This window comes from Sturnira hondurensis, unplaced genomic scaffold, assembly GCF_014824575.4.
Source record: "Sturnira hondurensis isolate 20B ecotype Veracruz unplaced genomic scaffold, ASM1482457v3 Scaffold0006413, whole genome shotgun sequence".
Lineage (NCBI taxonomy): Eukaryota > Metazoa > Chordata > Mammalia > Chiroptera > Phyllostomidae > Sturnira > Sturnira hondurensis.
This window is the reverse complement of record NW_028079044.1, coordinates 49,411,158-49,433,440: the sequence shown is the minus strand read 5'-3', so window position 1 is coordinate 49,433,440 and position 22,283 is coordinate 49,411,158. Positions and strand designations below refer to the sequence as shown.

Here is a 22,283-nt window from a genome sequence, read left to right as displayed (position 1 = left end):
AAACGGTAGAGACATCTCCCTGAAGTCGGGGAGATGGAGGCCCCGGGGCGCTGCTCCTCTGGCCCGCTGGCCCACTGGCCTGGGCGGAGTGGACAGAGACGGGAAGAAGAAGTGAAGTGTATGTATCTGCAGGGGATGGGTGACATTTTTGGAAAATCCAGTGAAAGCAGTGGAAAGCTACTACAGGTAATACATTGACTCATCAGTGTGCTGTCCTTAGTAGCTTATATAGAGGGAAAGCCTTGAGCCAAAGGAACGGAGATTTCAATGTAAAACCAGCGATGTTTGACAAATACAAGAAGAAAATGTGAGTGCATTTATTTGTAAGTCAACAGCGTGGAGACCTTCCCAGCTAGATCTCAGCCCAGCTGCAGTAAGGGAAAAGACTGGGAAAAAATAACTGCATGAAAAAAAATTTACAGGCTTCCGGAAAAGAACTCAGAGTGACAAATGACAAAAAAAGAATTTCAGCCCTCTCCTAGAAAAAGGACGAATGTCTTTACGTTATAAAAGTCTTCTAAAAATCCTGGTGAGATCGACAGCCCAACAAGAAAACACGGTCATCTCACACATAGTAAGTGCTCATTAAAACTACACAGAGGCAAAGTGTCTCAGCCATCAGCCCGGCAAGAGTCCCAAGGAACTCTGCTTCCTCCCTGCCGTGGGGGCTCAGGAGAAACCTGCGCCCGTGCCTTGCCGGTGGGCGAGCCAGGTACCTCTGCCTCGGAAGGGGTCCCGCACCTCAGAGCTGGGAAGCCCACAGAAAGGGCTGGTGCAAAGCCAGGCACTCGACTCCAGAAGGGAGGGAGCAGGCCAGCCCCGACGCTGGGCGTAGGGAACAGCAAGCCTCCTGGCTCCCCGGAGTGCCTCGTGAAGACCCTGTCTCCCCTGCCTGTGGTAGTTGTCACACAGTGCTCCCCACCAAGAAGGCGAAGCCGTCCCCTGGGAGCATCCCGGTTTTCACAGACTCGGGCGATCCCAGGCCAGTGTCTGCTGACACGCTGCTTCGAGGTGGTTGGAAGGAAACACGCTTCTTTTGCTTGTTCACACGTTCGTCAGATGCTTACTTATCTGTGAGGCTGGAACACCTAAGTGAACTTGGCTGTGAAAGAACTGCCCTGCCTGTGGGGTCTGTGTCAGTTGCTGATTCGTGCCGAGGAGCGTGGCGGACAGCCCTCCCATTCGCTCTTCATCATCAGCGGCAGTGACACTTCCCGCCTTGCAGTTCTGCGTGGACTCGTCCATTCCAGAGAGGTCGTTGTTAGTACCCAGCTCCCGTGGAAACTGCGTTCTCTCGCTGCCCCCATGGACGAGGCACCTGTTAGCCCCCCTTCAGCTCCTCCCAGCTCAGAGTCCCCTTTTTGTGCAGATATGTTTTCTGTGTCCACTTTATCGTACCCACCACACGAAAATAAGAAAGGCACGGGTAGCTGAGGTTGCCTGGGCTTGGACCCGGTGCCGGGATGTGTGCTGCGGGCTCATACGTGTTCTGTGACTACCACGTCTTCCCTTCTGTCCTTGCCACTGCTGGGCCATTCTGCTGGCCAGGCGGCATGAGGCCCTGGGCGTGGGGGCCGTCATCAGAGGCAGTGCCCGTGGCAGGGGGAGGAGACGGGGAGCCCCTGGAAGAGCGCACATGGGGGCTCAGAGCCCCGCCTCTGAGCGCGTCTCACCTCCAGGTCTGAACTGCACGGCCTGCTCCCCGAGGCAGGATGCGCGGCAGGAGGCTCCTGCCCAGAGCTGGTTTTAGAGACTTGGATTTGTAAAGTGAAGGCTTCTCTGTGGGAAGTGGGGTTTTCACCAGAGCAGCTAACTTCTCCGGGGCTGCTGGGTGAATGGGGGTGCAAGGGGCATTGGTTTTGCCTTTGCCCGTGACCCTGGGATCCTGGGTAACAGCTGGTCCTCCAGAAGGTCACTCGGGTGTCTTGTGTTTATTTAGCCAGCAACAGAAGCTCCCAAGGAGCCCTCCACCCAGTACCTGCACATCGCAGAAGCCGAAGAGGATGTTCAGGGGACGCAGGCTGCCGTGGCTGCGCTCCAGGACCTGAGATACACCTCGGAGAGCGGTGAGAGGGCGTGCCCAACGCCTCCAAGTGGGTCTGTGCTGAGCAGGTGGAATGAATGGACTTGTGAATGAGTGAAGTCTGTCGTTTGTCCATCAGTGGGTTGGCTTCCCGCTCCCTGGCCCACGTTTAGGCTGCGGACGCGGCCCCGTCCCCAGGCAGGGAGCCCTCCGCCTCCTGAAAGAGCGCCGCAGCATGCAGGTGCCCTCCTGGAGGTGTGGCTCATGGCCATGCTGCCAGGCTTCCCCACACAGGGTCACATCGCATGCACGGGACAACCCCTGAAGCAGCAAGGCCTCCTGTCTCCACGCACAGACGCGGGGCTCTTCAGCACGAAGGCTCCTCTGAGAGACACCTGCTTTCAGGGCTGGAGCTGGCCCTGCAGTCTAGTCCCCTGAATTCTCACTGGGACACTGTCCCCTTTCCCCACTTCCTGGTCATCATTCCAGGTGGCTTGTCCCAGGGTCTGCAGTGCCCGGCACGGGGTGCAGGGGTGGCAGGGCCAAGGCTGAGGGCACAGCTGGTCCCCATGCAGTGGCCACCTGCCAATCTGCCTTCTTTCCACTTCTTCTGAAAAGCCCCAAATCAACATTTTTATATCAAATGTCCTCATTTTCAGACATGAGATCAATTTAAAAAAAACACCACCGTGCCAGCCTAGTGGTGATTGGGACATTATGCTAAGAGAACACTTCTTTAATGCTCATGTCAGAGTAGGAGCGGCGCCCAAGTTCGTATAATGGACCATAGCCCTACTTGTATTTGGGGAACAGAGGACAGGCAAGGGGGATGAAGAAGAGAGCGTTAAATGGTGACGGGAGGTAAGAGTTAGAAAATCACTGTTTCTGGCCAGTTCTTAAATTCCTAAGCCCCAGGCTCTAGGACACCGGCATGGAGACCTCTGTTGGGCCAGTCATTAAGGGACAGTGAATCGCCAGGGCCGTCCGTGCTCACAGCTGCTGGGGCTGCAGGAGGCAGGGCCCCCGCTTTGCAGCCGTCAGAGCCGTGGGCTCTGCAGATGGGCCCAGGGAGGCCCCAGCTGTAACTGCAGTTCCCAGAGCCCAGGCTTCGTGTGAATGTGTTTCCTTCCTTCCCGTCCGGTAGTCACCGTGATTGCCACAGCCCTGCCGGGCAGCCTGTGCAGCCCCCTCCCCACGGGCTGGCTTAGGTCTTGTACAGCCTCTCCGCTGTCCAGGGTCTCCTCCTAGCTCTAGGTGCACAGTCCAAACTTGGCCATGCAGCTGCCCCGCCCCGGCTCCCCGCAGGGTCTAGCCCCCCACCTCTGGGCCCTCCTGACCTCCGCAGCTCTCTAGGAAAGCTGGCTCCTCCCCACGTGCTCCCGTGCTCTCTGGGATGGGGTCCGTCTCCGCCCCCATAGCACTGTCCTGCCAATCCCTGTCCATTGTCGGGGTTCGGATGTCATGCCACCTGCCAGTAGCTTGCCCGACTCTGCCACGGCATCCCCCAAATTGCCTTCCTCACGTGGGGCTGTCCTCATGGGAGTTGCAGTAATTTGCTCACAGATCTGTCTCAGGGCCTGGGAGCCCTGCAAGGCGGGGCCATTAGATCTTTGTCTGCATCCCTTGGGCTGAGCCCCCAGCCTACTGCTGGGCAGACTTGATACAAGGTCACTGAGGGAGTAAGTGGACGAGGGTCACACCTTATCTCGGTGACCCCCCTGGACGCATCCCTCAGCAAGCCCATCCAGGAAGGTGTGCATGTTGGTGGGGACTTGATGGTATTCTGATAATCTGGGGACCAGGCAGTGATTTCCCTTCGGGGAGGGAACGAGGAGGGCCAGAGTGGTGTGTCCGGGAGAGGCCTGGGTGGCCCAGCAGACATGGGAGCAGCAGGTCTACCCAGTAGCTGCCTGGCCACCTGGACTGCGACCCTCGGAGACGATCAGACCCGAGCCTCGACTTCCCGTGATTTGGAACCACCTCGCCTGTTGGCTCGGCGATTGAGAAGCCCTTGGACGTTTTGCCCAGAGCCGTGTACTTGGCTCCGGCTGACCCCCTGCCCATGTGCGAAAGGGGACCCACCTCCGTCTTCAATGCCGTGGCCAGTGCCACTCAGGCTTCCCTTTCGAGAGGCAGGCTTGTGTCACTGTTTGGCTTCAGAACATCCAGGCTTTGGTGTAACTGACCGGTGCCTGGAGGTGAGTCGCTTGGCCTTTCTGTGTGGAAAGACCTGATCTATGAAATCGGGGTGATACCATCACGGTGTCCTCTCCTCACAGGGCGGCAGAAGATTTTGAATGTTCCCACAAAAACTGCTTTGTAAGCCATTAAGTCATGGTGTCAAGGTGAGCAGTCACCAAGCGCCTGTTCATCCCTGGGGGGAGGCCCCACCCTAGAGTGGCCACTCCTGGGGGCTGCTTTTGCAGTCGGCGACCTTCAGGACTGGCGCCCTCAATGGTCTCCTGTCTGTTCCTTCCTCGAAGGTGACCGACTGGACCCCACCGCTGTGAACATTCTCCAGCAGATCATCGAGCTGGGCACCGAGACGCACGACGCTGCAGCCGTCGCCTCTGTGGTCGCCATGGCTCCAGGGACAGTGACCGTTGTGAAGCAGGTAAGGGCTCCCACCTCTTAAATGCGGTCTCCTCACACGGCCACCCACCCCCTTTCTCTCCTCCCCCTCAGTTTTTTAGTTTTTCCACTTCCCTAGGGGAGAATCCGGCGTGGAATTGGTGTGGTCTCGAGCTTCCCTCTTCCTGCCTTTGATTATTATGGAATTGTATTGTCAATAGCTCCGTATGGCCAGGTGTGTTCCAGGGCAAAGGTATAATAAATTTTTGAAAATTCTGGAAACTTTGTATTTGCTTCCTTCGGAAGAGTTCCAGAGTGACAGTGAGCACAATGTGGGCACATTGGGACACATTTGTCGTGAAAAGCACCCTCAGTGCCTGAGGCACCAGCGAGCAGGGACAGCCAGAGAAGCCAGGAGGGGTCCTCCGTGCCCAGGCCTTTTAAACGTCCAATGTCACCCCAGTTGGATTTGCACAGGGTGACTGAACCGGTAGGAGGGAAGCGGTCAGTTTATGAATGAAGGTTACTCGGCTTAGTGGTCATACTGTTGGGCTCATTTCCTCTTCTCCGTCCTCAGAGAGTTTGCCATCTGTTAAAGTGCAGTGTGCTTGGTAATTAGATCATCCTTTTCTTCTGTCTGTACCATCTCCTGCTTCATTTTACAAAAGATTTAGTCTGGTTCACACAAATACCTGAAAAAACAAAAGCACTAAGCACGTCAGAATCAGGACACACAAAGGTTCAAGTTCGTGCATAAGCTTGGCATGCAGACTGTGGAGTTTTACGTAGTTACCCGTTTTAGTCTTTTGGTCAGCAAGCATTTGTCAGCGCCGACTGTTGTCCAGCAGAGTGTCCGGGGTACCAGGAGGGGCCTGGCGCCTGCCGTCAATGTGCTTGCTCTCTGGTGGGAAAGGACAAATCACACGACAGCAGGATCGGGAAGGATGTGCGTGGCGAGCCAGCGCAGTGGGAACAGCAGTACGAGAAAAGAAGGCAGTGAGTGTGGGCTGGGGCCATGTCATAAAGGGCGTCGGGGCTGATCCCCGACACCTAAGCAGACACCTGGAAGTGTTATGTGTCAGGAGAGCTGTCCTAGCCCGCTGTGAACGTAGCACTGAACTTTGTAACAGGAAACAAGGAGCAGTTAACTTAGCAAAAGGGGTTGGGTAGGGTCTTTCGGGCACTCACAAAGCTTTCTTAAGCTGCTCCTCACAGAGGGACCCTGAGCGGTGGGGTCCCGGTGACCTGCCTTTGATGAGGCGAAGGCGACTGTGGCCATGGCTGTGCTGTCTTTAGGACGGTGCCCAGGGTGCCCTGCAGAGTGCAAGGTCCCAGTCTGCTTGGACTGGATGCCTTGGTCCATGGAGAAGACTTGGTACATCTCAATGGTGGTCTGACTGTGTGTCTTAAAACCCTCCACCACACAGTGGGTGCTCTCAGGAGGCCCTGGACTGGAGTCGGGCTGGAGGAGTCCCATGCTTCACCCACCAGGGCCTGCTTGTCTGTGTGGTGGAAACAGACTCCTGTTCTTTGTGGCCGAACCTCCTGTAGCCTGTGTCTGTGTTTCCTAGCCTACAGTCTCAGCTGGTCTCATTCACCTCCTCTGAAACGCTTCCCTGTCATGGTGACATGCGGCGTCCAGAGCCCACTTGGCACTCGGGAAGGGTTGGCTCGGGAGGGTGTCAGGAGGGTGTCAGGAGGATGTCGGGCATCTCTGATGCACCAGGTCCTTTGGGAGTTGACAGAAGGTGCCGCCGACTGTGGTTCGCATCTCCTTTCCAGGAACAGGACCAACCGCTGCTGCTTGTGGCCAGGATTCACTGCATACTGAGGGGCTGCAGGGGGGCGCGGGGAGCTGCAGGCCTAGGATGCAGCTTCGATTCGCTGCAAGGCACTGGGCTGACAGCGCTACTGGAGGAAGGCAGATGAGCGTCGGGTACAACAGGCGCGAACAGGTGTGGCGGGTCTGCAGTGGCGGACAGTGGCTCTGGAGACAGTTCTGGCTCACCGAAAACTGAGAGAGCGGCACCTTTGAACACAGTCTCGAGTCGCTGTATGGGGGATGGTCCCTGAGAATGTGTGTCCCAGACATTCTCCTGTCTGTCTGGCCCACCACCGTGCTCCCCAAGGCTTCCAGTCAGGGACGGGAGGATGGGCGGACAGACACAGGGATTGCAGCACAGCGGCTCTCTGGAAAGAACACCCTCCAGTTTCAATTGTCATGTCATTCACATCTAAACATAGCCGTTTTTGTTAGAGAAATAAACCAGTTTCAGTTTTCTCCTTTGAGTAAACTGGTTCAGGGCTTTGGCGTAGAGAACGTGTTACGAGGGTGCGGAGGCCACTTGCACAGGCGCTGGTGCGCGGGTGCAGGCTCCCCCTTCACCGGCCGGGCCGTGCTGTCGGGACGTGGTCTCTCTCCAGCTCAACACATCACACAGCGTGGTTGCTCCGGAGATGCCTACGAATAGGGTAGAGCACCCTGTGGGTTTCACGTTGGGGTCCCCAGTTGTGTCCTGTAAGTTGTTACACCCCATAGAGGAAAAAAGCGGGAACACCTCGTCCTAGAGCGTGTGCTGGGTAGTGCAGAAAAAAAGTGTAAAATTACTGTTGGAGGGCACATTCTGAGGTCTTTTTAAAGTTTTCCTGGTACGCACACGCACATGTATATCTTCCACAGGGCCAAAAACAACTGTTCTTTTCCATATTAAAAGAAACACTTATGCTGTTTGTAATTTTATTTTTTCACACTGCATTAGCATAAGTTAAAAAGAATCATCTATATTACAGTTTATGGGTAATAATGGGAAGTGATGAATGTGCAGTCTTATTGGGCCTTGGGTTTTGGGGTGAACATCAGGGCAGACCTGAGTGCTGTTTATGGACTCAGGGAGGCTGGGAGCAGACCTCTGGCTGCGGCGCCCCGTGGCCATCCCCGAGGCTTCCACTGGGCCCACCTGGGTAATCCAGGGCACCCTCCTGGTTTCGGGACCTTCAATTTATCCTCATTGGCAGAGTCCCCTTGGTCATGCAAGGTAGCATTCTCAGGTTCCGGGGGTTCCGAGACCCACATCTTTGGGGGGTGGGGAGCACTCTTCCGCCTACCCTGCTGGGTTCTGTGGTTCGGCTGGGTCCTGATCTCAAGAGGCAAGTAGCCTCTCCAGGGAAACGATTTCTTCTTTCACCCAGCAGCGCCCCCACCCGCCAGCCGCTGTCTGGGCCCTTGGGATGTCTCAGTGAACAAAACATGGGTGGTGCGGTCGAGGACCTGCGTTCTACCGAGAAACAGCTAATGCATGCGCATGTCATAAATAAGTAAATAACGCAGTTTGTTAGAGGAAGATGGGAAAACAAGCAGAACCAGGCAAGAGACTGAAAAATGCAGAGGTCGATCGGCAGCTCCCACCGAGAGTGAGGACCACTCTGGAGAGGTCGGCCAGCGCCCCAAGTGCTGTGCGAGTGCCAGGGGGTCCCCCTCGATCCTGGGTCTGGGTGGGGCAGGGGGTGGGCAGGAGGGGATCGTGGACGCCCTGGTGCCCCAGGAGAGACCTGGGGGGTTGCTGGGCATTGTGGGGGGCTGGGCTTGGTGCGGGGGGAAGTCGTTCCCGTTGTTACACCCCATAGAGAAGTTGCCCCCCTCGGAGGGACCCCTGCAGTGGTGACTCTGACCGGCGGTACCTTTTGTTGACAGGCCTGTGTCTCTGGCAAGGTCCTTGGCTCTCTACGTGTCCCTTAAGATTGTCACTCTTCCATTTGTTGTTTTCCCTCCATGTGCTGGACGCTTCGAAGCTGTCAGCCAGGGCCCAATGGCGGGGAGGACCGGGAAGGATCCAGCGCCCACTTCCACACACAGACCCTCAGCCTGGCGTGGCGCAGAATTATGCCGCCATACCTCGTTCAGATTCCCAGGTGCTGTCCTACTTAGCTGCTGATTTAAAACAAACAAACAAACGAACAAAACCCCAATTCCAGTGTTGCCCCAAACAGCCTGCCTCTCCCAGCAGCTTCCTGTGCCTGCCTCACCTCACCTTCCTCAGGCAGGGCCCCCACGGTGGGTGGAGCTGGAGGGTGAAGTTGAGGGCGGAGCAGGAGGAGAGGAGCAGGCAGAGCCCCTTCCCGGGCCCAGCACGCAGCGCTCAGTCTGAGCCTCCGTGGACCTCGGCAGCAGACCTCTCCGGAGGGAGTGCTGCGTGTGGGCAGCCAGCCGACACCGGAACTGCGGTGTGTTGTCCGGAGCTCATTAATTTGCAAGGACACGCCGTCCACTGCTGGGGGGGCCAGTTGCCTGCTCGTAAGGAAGAGCAGATCCAGCCTGCCCTGTGTTTAATTCGAGGCCCTGAGCCCTCTGGTCCCTGAACCCCTCTCGCCCTCTCTGTCCGTCTGTACAAGGGCATCTGGTGGGCAGAAGCTGCTCCGCTCAGAGGTGCCTCTGTGGTCACCGGAAGGAGAGCCCAGAATCAGCCTCCCCCCACCCCGGGTGTTGACCATTTCTTAAGACTCGTGGCAAAATAATGGGGTGAGGGGCCAGAAGATAATTTGTGTGAGGCTTCAAAATCCATTTTCCTTATTTATTACAACAATTATTCCATTCTATTAATTGGATTGTTTAACTGCACAGCAGAGGCTAAGAGAAGATTCACATCAACATAAGAAACTCATTCCCCCTCCTCCAGTCAGGACACAGGAGACACGGGCCACCTGCGCTGCTGTCGAGTGGACTGTGCTGAGGCCTCCCCCATCCTACCCACAGGAGGGGCGCGATGAGGTGCTTCCTGTGTTGGGCTCCCTTTAAGCTCAGATACGTTGTGGGCCACTGGCGTCGTCCTTCCCGTGTCCCCAGAGCACTCTGGGGCTCACACAGTGGTGTAGACAGAGCCTCCCTGACTCAAGGTGTCCGTCCGTCCACCCACATGGTGGAAGGAGTGGGAGGGCCAGGCCTGCTCTCCGCCCTGCGCCTGTCCCCTTCAGAGCCTCCTTTGTGTCCGGATCCTGTGCCTGGGCCTGCGAGGCCGCATCGCTGCAGCGGGGTTGCCACAGTGGGGTCCCCACAGTGGTTTCGAGTGGTGCTTCTACACCGCAGTGAAAGCCTGGCGTCCTCTGCCTGCCATTCATTCTGCTTTCCCGGCTGGTGGCAGTGCCGCTGCTGTGGCTCAGCCAAGGAGCCTTTCCCACAAGATTAGGAGTGTCTGCCCTGCATGAGAATTGACGGTGCCTGCCGCTTCTGCCTGCCAGCCTGCTCGTGCGTTCTCCACTCCTCGTCGTGTGCCAGGGTTGCCCCGTCCGTCCCACGCTGGCTGACAGTGTGGTGTAATGACGCTCATGATGGATTCACATGCCTTTGGAAAGCTGGTGTGAGGGGACCGCATGTGTCTTCTGTGGGCCAGCGGACCCTTGCACACGCTGCCCCTGCCTCCTAGCCTCAGATGAGCCAACTCGGTTCAGTTCCTCGGCCCACAGTGCCTGCAGTCCACACAGACGTCTTTCATCTTCACGCTCCCCATCATTTGGATCTGTATACCCAAGTCCTGGTGGCTGCTTTCTTTTCTCTCTCCCTAACCCTGGCCCTTGTTAGGGGGGTGAGCGGTTTTCAACCGCACACTCTGGTGGGTTAGGTTTGGCTCCTGCCCGAAGAACGTGCCATTGACTCGATCCTGGGGCTGTGCCAACGGCAGTCACATGGAGCTCGAACGGATGCACCCAGGAAGACCCTCTGGGGACGCTTCCGTACCTCTCACCCTCAGAGCACGTTCATTATGCCGTCACCGAAGGGGGACCTTCAGCGTAGGCGTCCAGGGACAGGCCTTACTGAGGTTCTTGGCCAGGGGTTCTTGCCCCTTGTCACTTCGTGCCTTCTGTGGTGCTTTGTGGCCTTCCTTTGTTCCCCGTTTGCTACTTGAGTCTTTTTTCTTTGTCTTAAATAAAACTCAGCTCAGAGGTTCCTGTCTCTGGTGTGCTTTCTGGTGGCCGATCTCCAAAACCGCATTCTCAGCCATCACTTCTATGACTTGCTGAGTCCTCCTGGTCCAGAGTTGTGACGGCAATTTCTATTTCTCTGTGAAAGTGGAAAAGCAAAAATAAGGCCCATGTGTATCTGTGGCCCTGTGGGGAAGTGTCCGAAAAGGCAGGGGGTAAAGGCTTTCCCCACTTCCGCCCTGGACCCTGTCCACACGGAACATCTGTAGCTGACCTGAACTTCGCTTCTCTCTCCTCTTCCTCTCCCTAAGCCCCAGTTTTCCTGTTACGCTCCACCCTGTCACTGTGTGGTTGGTATTATTTGCAAGATCCCACTTTCTTTGAGTTTGAATACTGCTGGTTTACCCCTGTGTGTGTGGGCGCCCATTTCCTGGGCACATCCATGGCCTGGGTGGCTGGGTTGTCCTCGGTCCTCCCTGCTCTGTGGGGTCGCCTTGCGGCTGAGATCATTCGTCTCTTTCAGGTTTGGGGCAAGTTTTTTGCTCGCTCCAGGCAGGCAAGCACGTAGTTACATTACGTAAAAGTTGCGTTCATTTTGTGTCTGGGAATAATTTAACCCCACAGCCCCCTGTCATGGAGTCACTCGGAGTAGTTCTCTTAGAGAAGGCCCTGGAAGGCTGATTTGGAAGGCCAGGTGCCTTGACATTGTGCGGCCATGGGCCCTGGGTAAAGGGGAGTGGGGGGAGGGGCCCAGAGCAAGAGGGGTGCACAGACGGGAGGGCTGGCCAAGGGGCAGATGCTGCAGGACAGTCAGGGCTGGCAGCCCTCCCCACCCTGAGAGAGAAGCCCAGAGAGCCAGGACGCATGGGCGTGTGGGCTTGCCAACCAGGAGGCGATGTCCTCACAGGGTTTCAGCTCAGGGTCTCGGACTGTGCACTCTGCGTCCGGGGAGGGATGTCCACGCTGAGGTGGTGCTGGGGGTGGGGGTNGCCATGGGCCCTGGGTAAAGGGGAGTGGGGGGAGGGGCCCAGAGCAAGAGGGGTGCACAGACGGGAGGGCTGGCCAAGGGGCAGATGCTGCAGGACAGTCAGGGCTGGCAGCCCTCCCCACCCTGAGAGAGAAGCCCAGAGAGCCAGGACGCATGGGCGTGTGGGCTTGCCAACCAGGAGGTGATGTCCTCGCAGGGTTTCAGCTCAGGGTCTCAGACTGTGCACTCTGCGTCCGGGGAGGGATGTCCACGCTGAGGTGGTGCTGGGGGTGGGGGGATGGAGATGGAGGGCCCATGAGAGTGGGGTCCACAGTTCCCCTTTCTGACCTTAGACCTACTTGGTCACTACCGCACCTGCCTGGCTCCCTTTGATGAGTGATTAAAATGGTTTACATTTTGTTTTGATAAACATTGTTGAGCAGAACATGGAAGTGCTCCACGCCAGGAGTTCAGCTTGTCTTTCTCCCTCGGGTGGGGGCAGGGCTGTGGGAGGTCCTGGGGGGAGCCCGGGGCTGCTGCTTCCAGCTGCGTTTTCCTTGTCCCTCTGCCTCAGGGAGGCTGGAGGGCAGCTCTGTGAAGGGCAGGGAAACTGGGAGGAGATGGATTGTTGAGTCCGAGGGCTAAGAGTTTGCATTGGGGAAAGGAAGCCAAGTACTTCCCCAGCACAGAGAGGGAGGCCCCAGGGAGCGAAGTCGGGAAGGTGGGGTCGGTCTCCGAGGCCTCATGGAGCACCTGCCAGTCAGGCTGCCTGGGGCGCTACTTCGAAAATCAGGAGGGTGGAGGGCGGAGGGCGTTCCTCCTGAGTGACATGCAGAGGGGAGCGCTCGGTGGCAGTGGGCGGGATTTTGGTGAAAGTGGTGTAAGCAAGCTCTGTCTGACCCTGCAAGCTGCCCGTCCAGAGGGGCTGCTGGGCAGTGCCGAGGTTTGCAGGGAGAAGCACGTCCCCACATTCGAGGTGCCTGCCGTCGACGCAACGCGGCACCCCGACAGCGTTAAATAGAGCATCAGTCCATGCATCTGTGCTTAGAGGTCAGGGAAGTACAGTGCTGTGCACCAGGAACTGTGTGGAGCTGGGGCAGTGAGGCGCTCCGTCTGCCCCTGCGGCCCCGTGCACGGGCTCTGACTCCGTCGCAGTGCAGTTTCCAGTCCTGCTGGGGTGCACGCTGGAATAATGCAGCCCGATGGGTGCTGAGTGCCTGCTGTGAGCCCCGTGCCCTGCGGACATGCTGTGGAAGGGCTGTGCTGGGCACCCCCTGTGGGGGGGCACCCGGTAGCACCCACCCTGCACAGGCACACCGGTACCCCATCAGCTCAGTTCTCACACGGTCCATCCCATCTACTGCCACTAGCTAGGGAAGACCGTTGTCCTCAGTCAGGTGACTGCAGATACCACACACAGCGTGCTCCGACTCCTGGGCACCAGGCATGTGAGCTGTCCTCGCCGTGTGCCCCCCTTTCTGTTGCGTAGGTGTCTGTCTCTGAACCCTTCTGCCTATCGAGTGGTCTGGCCAGTGTGAAACCCTTTCATCCTCATGTTGGGGGGTGGGCCNCTGTGGAAGGGCTGTGCTGGGCACCCCCTGCGGGGGGGCACCCAGTAGCACCCACCCCGCACAGGCACACCGGTACCCCATCAGCTCAGTTCTCACACCGTCCATCCCATCTACTGCCACTAGCTAGGGAAGGCCGTTGTCCTCAGTCAGGTGACTGCAGATACCACACTCAGCGTGCTCCGACTCCTGGGCACCAGGCATATGAGCTGTCCTCGCCGTGTGCCCCCCTTTCTGCTGCGTAGGTGTCTGTCTCTAAACCCTTCTGCCTATCGAGTGGTCTGGCCAGTGTGAAACCCTTTCATCCTCATGTTGGGGGGTGGGCCATGGGAGGCGCCTCTCCCCCAGCCAGAAGCCTCGCTCTTCCTGTTCCTGGCAGGTGAGAGCCAGTGGACAGGTTCCTTCCAGTGCCCTGGGGCGAGGGACAGGGCTGGAATGCTGGCCAGCCGGACCCTTCGGTGGCCCAGAGAGCAGAAGGCACTCACGGATGGGCCTGGCTGTGTTTAGCTGGAGATCTTTATGATTCAGGCTGCGGACTGTTGGTGGGATCAGTACTTTCAGAAGAGAAAAAATGTCAGCTGTCTACTCAGAACCTGGAGGAAAATGGGGGGGTGCTCCTGCCCTCTTCCCGGGGCCACGAGTCACTGCTTACGTTCCCCCCTTTTCAAAGGCGTTCACTCTCCACTGACCCGTGAATGGCCTCTCCTTGCCTGTGAATATATTTTGCTGCTTCCACAAGTTTCTCCCCTTTTCTGGTCCTGTGTATACATATATGTTTCTACAGTCGGGGATTTACGATGTTCCCCCCCTACCCACATAAACCATACTTATTTATGTATTTTCTTTCCTCTATGAATTCAGGGTGCTGTTTACTGTTTCCCTTTGTTTCAAGTGCACACCACACCATCCCAGCCTGGGGCTGAGAAAGTCAGTGCGCTTGCTTATTGACCTTGCAAACTGGGCTGGCCATTTTGAGCCAGAGGAAGCCCTTGGCCGGTGATAATGTACGGGGGCGAAACCCCATCTGCTGGGGAGAAGCTCCTTCCCCAGAGCTTCAGGGGCCCCGCATCCAGGGGCTAGTCTGCCTACAAGGATGGATGCAGTGCTGGCCATCGTTCTTGGTGTTTGGTTCTGCGTGAGCCTTTGTCTGCCGCCTACGAATCCTCGCCCTTCGTGGAGCCTGAGACTCCCTGTGATGGCAGGGACCGCAGAAGGTGTCATGTCGTCTGATGCCTGGGAACCCTAGTGTCCAAGGCCAGGGTCGACTCCTTCAGGAGACCATCCCTGACCACTGCCCACTCCCTGCCCCCACCTGCCCTGGGTGTTCAGAAGTGCCCAGGTCCTTCCCGCCAGACCGCAGGCTCTCGGCATGGGGAGCAGGTGTAAGATTCACGGGCATTTCTAGCATCCACCAGAGTGTCTGGCACATGTGACATCCTTGGTGGAACAGCAGAGAGCTGAGAAGGAACCTGACGTGTTTGGGAATCTGTGTACGAGGAACGTGAGTGCGCGACTTGTCAGTGGTGGCTGTTCTGTCAGCAGCTCGTCTTTTAGAGGGGCCACACATGGGGGCTGCTCTCCGTGCGTCCCCCGGAGCAAGTGCTAATGTGGCAGTGGTGCACGTCCCAGACGCCATCTGAGGACGTGACACATTCATGCCATATACATGCACATGTGCACACCAACCCCCAAGCCCACACACGTGCATGCACGCCCCCCCGGAGCCCATATCCCTGCACAGAGGTGTGCACACGTGCACAGACATGCGTACACAAATAGAGACATATGCACACCCACATGCATGTGCACACACACTGTGCACACCCAGCCCACCTCCTCATGGGAGTGCCTGTCTGCAGTGCTTGGTGTCTCCCAGTCTGGGGCCCCTGAGTCACTGCTCGATGTGGGGGCTCACCGCCACCCGTGCGCTGATGACAACAGCAGGGCCCCTGGTGCTGTTCTGAGTGCCCCATGCTTCCCCCAACCAGAGGGCTGAGGGCCGAGGGCATCCGGGCACTCAGCCGGGCAGATCTGAGCCGACAGTGGGTTTTTCCCAGAAAACATGAAGGACAATCCCTGTCCTGGAGTCCCTCAAACCAGAACGTCCCAAGTGAAGGTGCCCAGCACCTTTCCAGCCCAACAGGTGTGACGGGCTTGAGAGAGGGTGCTGTGGACGTGGGCCAGCCCAGAGTGCAGGGGCTTTGGTGGTGATTTTCATTCCAGAGGGTGATCAATTGAATAGACACTACATCAGTGCCCCCTCTTCCCACAGGTGTCATTCGGGTTTCTTTCCATTTTAGAACCAACAGAGGTTTCATCTCTTTCTTTACTATTTGTCATGGATTTACCTGCCAGGAGCTGCGTTAAAACAGTGGGGTGGGTTCCACGGAGCCTGACGGTTGCGTGGGAAGCCCAATGGCTGTCTGCACGGGAGTCGCAGATGTCTGGGAGGAGCCTTTGGGGACTGCAGCCCCTGTGGCACGAGCATGGGACCAGGGAGACTCGGGCGCTGGGAGGGACTTGACAGTGTTTTGAAAGCTCTGGGAGAAAAGCGTGATGCAGAGTGTTGTTTACTGTGGTCTGCCGGCAGCTTTTAAAATGTTCCCTTAAAATTCTCAGCTAATAAGAGCCTTTGCTCTTTTCTCACTGCCGCCTCTGTGGGATCCAGTCTTTGTTCCTTTAATTGGCCTTTCTTTGTCATATTCCCATGTCCTTGGATGTCCCTGGGGAGGGACTGTGGTTGGTGCATTCTGTGACACGAAAAATACGTGTTAGGCCGTGGAAGAGCCACTCCTGGCTGGTGTCCCCATGGGCCCCCACATTCCTGACTTCTACCTGTTTGGCAGGACAGCCCCCTTCACACACTTCTGGCCAGTGTCGGGGCTCCGTGAGGACTCGGTGGCTGGGAGGAAGCGGTGCTCCCTGTCTCTGCCTCTCTCAGGTGTTCTGTGGCATCTTGTCCGAGGCAGAGGGGTCCACAGTGTGTTCTTTTTATTTTTCATTGATTTGAGAGAGAGAGAGGGGAAGGGGTGGGGAGAGGGGGAGAGGAACATGGATTTGTAGTTCCACTTAATGATGTATGTATTCCTTGGTTGATTCTTGCATGTGCCCTGACCGGGGCTCGAACCCTCCCTGCAACCTTGGCATATTGGGATGATGCTCCAACCAACTGAGCTACCCAGCCAGGGTCAGGGCATTCTTATTAAAGAGGACATAGGAGTGTGAGGAAAGATGGCACCAGGGTCAAATGTTACTGGGGGAACCAAGACTGTGTGTCCCCAGCACTGTAGGCCCTGCTGGCTGAGTCCTGGGCTGTAGACGATGACCTGGCATTATCTCTCCATCGAAGGGGCCTGGGGGCCGTGGTGTCACCTGGACTAAACAGTCTCAGAGCCCGGGGGAGGCTGGGGGCACAGGAGTAGCCAGAGCACAGGTGCCAGGCCCCTGGCCTGCCCTTAACCCACAGTCCCCTCTGGAGCTGGGGCACAAAGACTCCGAGGGTGTGGCGTGCACTGGCTGCAGGCTGAGTGCTTGACATGGGGTCCACACAGCCCCTGGGAGCTCCTCCTCCTCCTCCTTCCTTTCCTCCTCCTCCTTCTTCCTTTCCTCCTCCTCCTTCCTTTCCTCTTCCTTTCCTCCTCCTCCTTCTTCCTTTCCTCCTCCTTCTTCCTTTCCTCCTCCTTTTCTCCTCCTCCTTCTCCTTCTCTCCCTTCTTTCTTCCTCCTGCTCCTCCTCCTCCTCATGACAGATTGTTTGGAAAGCTCTTAGCCGTGACAAGACAGTGTGACCTCAGAGCCTCGGATGTGTCCGCAGCATCACTCTGTGTTTGTGGGGCCGTCTGTATCCGTTCACCCGAGGGCCAGGCACCATGGCAGTTTCACCGTGCTCTTCCGGGAAGCAGACCCCCCCTGCGGCTTGGTCCGAGGCAGCCATATGCAGGGTGGGTGGGGAGGGGCAGCCAGAACTGTGGCCCTGGGCATGTGTTTCCTCTCTGGGCCTGAGCTCCTCTTCTGTAAGATGAGGGGATGGACCTTTGGGACTTTTGGAGCCAAAAGGGGTCCTTCCATGAACAGTGTGCCCCCTCCCCACCTCCACGTCATCTGGGTGGGCTCCTGTCAGACAGAAACAGGGCTGGCCACTGCTCCAGACTGTCCTGTGTCATCACTTCCAGCTTCTTCTACCCTCGGAACGCTCTGGAAAGCTCTGGAAAGCTCTGGACACGCCCCTCCCCCCGCCCCCCCCCCATGCCTGCCCTGACTGTGGCATGGGGTAGGGACAGAGAAGCTCGTCCTTGCTGTGGGGGTGGGGGGAGGTGAGTGCATGGACTATAATAGAGCCATGGGGAAGGGTTCTGTGGGGGCCACACAGCAATGGGAGTACAGGGAACCTCTTTCTATTGAGGGCTCCCCCAGCCAGGGCACTTCCAGGGAGTTTCTGGGTTGTGGGGAGAAAGCATAACCTGCTTGGAATGGTGTTTTCAAAGGAAGTAGAGAGGGAAATGGGTCGGGGAGCAAGCAGGGCAGGCAGGAGGAGGGGGAAAAGGCAAGATTAGTGAGGCTCGTGCGCTGGAGAGTGAGTAAGCTCGCACCAGCCAGCCTGTCGCCCCCAGAGGCGGGGCGGCGGAAAGCCGCAGCGGAGGCAGAGCCCGACAGAGCGCCCGGTCTACTGGTGGTCTGGTCCAGATCCCGAAGGATGTTGGAGGTGGGCAGAGGTGCAGGACTCGGGGCCCAGTTTCAGGAATAATTTGCATAGTTCCTGGGGTTAAGGATGTCTGTTAAGCTATCTATGCTGCTCATAATTTATCTGCAAGATGTGTGAGATCCAGCATTTGGGGAGAATGGCGTACCCATCTCAGGGGATAATGGTGCTGTGAAGCCGTATTATTTCCCCTGTGGAGAGCAATTTTCAGCCGTGCTAACAGATTAGGCTCCTGGAGGGATCATTTGAACAAGGAATGGTTGAGAGCTAGACAGCCAGCCATAAACCGGCTGGGGTGGGTCAGAATAAGAATTACCCTGTTCATGTGTGACAGGTGGTCCCTTTAGCCCCTGTCACACTGCACTCTCTGAGGCAGGTCTCTGGACGTGGGGTCACCCAGAGCAAGGTCAGCTCTTGCTTTTTCCAGCTGTTTGACTTCTGATGAGTCCCTAGACCACTGGAAGCTTCCGTGTCCCCACTTGTGAATGGGGACAGAAGTGCCCTCACCAGAAGACATCGTGCGGAAATGCTAGGGATGACACTTGGGAGAGTGTCCGGTGAGAGAGTCCAGGGGGCTGAGTGGACACCGGGTTCTGCAGGGACGGAAGGAAGTCTGTGGTTTGCAACAAATGAAACAGAGACCGAGTGTGAAACATATCACACTGGGGTGCATGGAGGTGGGGAAGGGGCTCACTCTGCAGGAGCCTCATGAACCCCTTTGTAAAGCAGCTTCCCACCCCAGAACCCTCTGCAGTGCTGGTTCCCACCTCGGCTGCGTGCAGGGCAGGTGTCTGTAGGGCAGCGCCTGCAGGGCTGGCACAGCGGCTCAGGGAAGCTCGTGGGCGTGGAGAGGCACCGAACTTCGCTTCGGGCCCCACCTGCCCCTGCTTCCCCACCACCTGCTCTCCTCTGACTTAGATGCATTAACCCTCCCTGAGCAGCTCCCACGTGCTCTCCAGCCTGGGGGGGAGGGGGGATCTGCTGCTGCCTGGCTCTGCCAGGAGCCTCCGGTGCAGGGGAGGAGTCCAGAGAAGGAGTTGGGGGGGGGGGGACCGAGCAGGGCTCCAGGCTTCGTGGGCAGGCAGAGGAGCAGCGGGGACACCTGGACTCTGGGCCGGGGCGGGAATAGAGCCCACAGAGGGTTACGGAAGCAGTCAGGACGCCGGCTCACAGCGTCGGGCGCCATGCAGCCTCTGGAAAGGTGAAGCTGGGACTCTGCCCAGTGGGTTTGGCCACTGAGGGGTGGCAGGTGGCCGGGGTGGGGGGATACAGGCACCTGCGCACTCTGTGCCCAGGGCCGTCCCTCCTCCTGCACCGTCTGTTCACCTGATGTGCAGGGGGTTTGCTGTGCACCCTCAGGCTCGTGGGACCTCAGCGTAAATCAGCCCCATCCCTGGCTTCTCCCTTCAGGTGGTCGTGCCTGACAGCTACGAGGAGAGACGCATTTGTGTGCGTTCCCTCCCCGGCCCCTACCTTCTGTCAGGTACTCGCTTCCAGAGCGAAATAAATCAGTGTTTACTTCTGAAGTCTTAGTTCATAGTACATTTTCCCATTTAAATGAAATTGAAACAAGCAGCAAGAGGGAAAAAAGGTCTCAATTCACTCCAGAAAAACAAATCAGGCAAAATGCATTAATAGTCTCCACTCAGAATGGCTCGCTACCTTCTGGTGAATTCTGTCAGCCAAATTAAAAGTTCTTCCCAATTCATGCCTATGTGGGGCACCCCCCAGCCAGCCTTTTCCATTGTTCTCTCTGAGCAAAACATGAGCCCTCCCAGCTGTCACAGCGCCTCCTGCTCACACGGACGGGTACAGTCATGGGGCCGGAGGAGACCGTGTGGAGTCCTGGCACGTCACTGGGGGATGGGCAGACAGGAGGAAGTCCTCAGTGGCAGCTGGGACAGGAAGCAGAAGGGTCACAAACAGGAGCTTGTGGAAGCTGTCCCAGCAAGCCCACCTCCCCCCATCTCTCTTGGGGGTCACTGCTGCCCTCTGCCCTTTCCGCTCCACTGACCCCACCCACCTACCCTGCACTGCTGCCCCCTCAGGAGCAGTGTGGCCCTGCAGCCCATGGCTCTGCCTGTGGCCATCCTCCCTAGCAGACTGGTTTTCCGCTGCACAGTGGTCACAGCATCTTGCAGCTAGTGGGTATTATTCAGCATGGATGGAGCCTGTGCTGGTGCCGGGCATCAGCCTTGGCGCTGGGGAAGGGCTGTGCAAGACAGCACGGCCCCTGCCCTCATTCAGCTTAGTGCAGTGGGACCTGACGGACTGACAGCAGAATGGTTCAGTGAGTGAGTGAGTGGCATCCCACAGCCCCTTCAGGTGGGGGGTAAGAAGCACTGGGAGTGAAGGAATGAAGGCATCGGAAGGGCAGCGGTGTGAGTAAGCGCCTGCCGTGCACACAGAGCCCCTGCGCTTCCCAGCAGTCCTGTGATGTGGTGAAACTGAGCATCGTAGGCCCAGGTGACTGGCGTCGGGCCTCCCAGCTGGGGGTGGTGAAGTCACACTTCGAGCAGCACGGAGCAGACGCTCTTCCCGCTTTGTCGTGGGACCCCCAGGAGAGTCTGTCTCTCTCACATCCTCCAGGAGCCTGCGGACTCTCCTGGCCTTAGGGTTCAGCAGGTCCCCTCCCCTGGCAGACTCACTCACCTGTCCAGTCATTGCGGCGGGGAGCTTTCCCAGGCAGGCTGTCTCGCCACAGGGCTGAGGAGTTAGTGTTGATAGACACGCCCTGGGAAAAGCATCCCACAGGGTACCCACTCCTTCCTGGTGGGAGGCTGCTCCTCAGACACAGAGGGGAGCTCCCAGAGCGTGGGGAGAGGCAGACAGCACAGGATAGACCCAGTCCCTTTCTCACCGCCAAGTGCCCCGGCTGTGAAGTTCCAGCCGCCCCCTCCCGCCTGCCCGCACAGCTGCAGTAAATAAGTGCTAAGGTGCCTCCTAACCTCATACCCTTGGTGCCCCCACACCTGTGGGAGCCAGCTTGGCCTCAAGAAAAGAGCTCGGACTCTGGGTTTGACCTTGGGTTCCACCATCAGCGACAGCTGGCCCGGCCGTGTGGCCTGGCAGCACCGCGCCTCACTCTGCCCATGTAAACTGGGAGGGAGGGAGGGGAGCACAGCGTGGCGGAGAGGGTCACTGCGGTGGGCGAGAGCTCAGGAGCCCCCCAGATGCTCCGTGAGCAGCGGTGGTGATTCTGCGGCCGCGGCTGGGCCCAGAAGCGGGCCGTGGGTGATGTTTTGCTCGCCCTCCCACAGGTCACCGAGGAGGAGCCCAGCGCCAACCACACTGTCATGATTCAGGAGACCCTGCAGCAGGCGTCCGTGGAGCTGGCCGAGCAGCACCACCTGGTTGTGTCCTCCGACGACGTGGAGGGCATCGAGACGGTGACCGTCTACACGCAGGGCGGGGAGGCCTCGGAGTTCATCGTCTACGTGCAGGAGGCCGTCCAGCCCCTGGAGGAGCCGGCTGTGGGGCCGCCAGCGCAGGAGCTCTAGGGACGCCCATGTCACACAGAGCCGGGGGTGGGGTGCCTGCGGGCTCTGCAGGGCACCTAGGGCAGTGAGGCTGCAGATTGGTGCACCCCCTCCGCAGTGCTCTTCTTGGTGCTCCCTGCCAGTCCGCCCCTGGGGCGGCTCTCCCTGTCCTGCTTCAGGTGGGCAAGGCGACTGGCATCACCAGCAATACAGGACCTCACCCCCAGCACCCCACCCCTCTTACCCAGTATGACTCGCTTCTGGAAGGACCTGTGCATCAACTCTCACCTGGCACACACCGAGTTGCCCCATTCCGTCAAGTGTCAGAGGCCCTGCACTCCCCATCAGCCTCTTCCTGAATCACCCCAACTCCTTGACCCCACTGAACTGCCCAGTCTTCTGGGACTGCCTGGCAGCCTGGTGCCAGGGAGACAGCCATCACAGGGAAAGTGACCTTACGGGGCAAAGGAGGGGGACCGGGCTTACTAATTATCCCCTCCTCCAGTACCGAGGGTGCTTTTGATCACAGGGGGTGACCACAGCCTGGGGACTTGTCCACTGCCCTCACACAGGGGGTCCGGCTTACAGTCTTGCCATTCTTTTGCATTTAAAAAAATTGCACTTTTTACTATTTGCCTCCTATTCTAAGGGGGTGAGGTGGGTAGAATAAAACGAACCTCTGCCTGGTTTCGTTTCTTCTGGTAGGTTGCACGGTCTATGTTTCCCACTCCTAAACCAAGAGCTTGGATTTGGGCCCCAGCCTGACTCACCGCACCCAAGACCGGGACCCTCAGAATGAGACTGAGACATGGGTCTCTCTCTACAGCAGGGTGTCGAACTCATTTTCATCGGGGCCACGTCAGCCTCGCAGTTGCCTTTAAAGGGCCAAAATCATTTTGGAACTGTAAAAATGTAATTAAGTACTCCTTAATGGTTAAGGAGTTAAAATGACATTTGGCCCTTTGAAGGCAATCATGAGGCTGATGTGGCCCTCGTGACAAGGAGTCTGATGCCCCTGATCCAGAGCATTGGATTTGCCCCATGGCCCAGTGTCGGAGGTCGGC

General features: G+C 57.7%; 1 protein-coding gene across 1 annotated transcript in view; it reads left to right on the top strand.

Moving 5' to 3' along the window:
* Positions 1–21,908, top strand: part of ZFAT (zinc finger and AT-hook domain containing) — a 128,739-nt gene extending 106,831 nt beyond the window's left edge. Inside the window, exons 14-16 of the mRNA XM_037048593.1 lie at positions 1,940–2,066; positions 4,507–4,637; positions 21,001–21,908. Coding sequence (XP_036904488.1) covers positions 1,940–2,066; positions 4,507–4,637; positions 21,001–21,240 — 498 coding nt within the window. The 3' untranslated portion in view covers positions 21,241–21,908. The remainder of the gene's footprint in view (positions 1–1,939; positions 2,067–4,506; positions 4,638–21,000) is intronic.
* Positions 21,909–22,283: the final 375 nt, after the last annotated feature.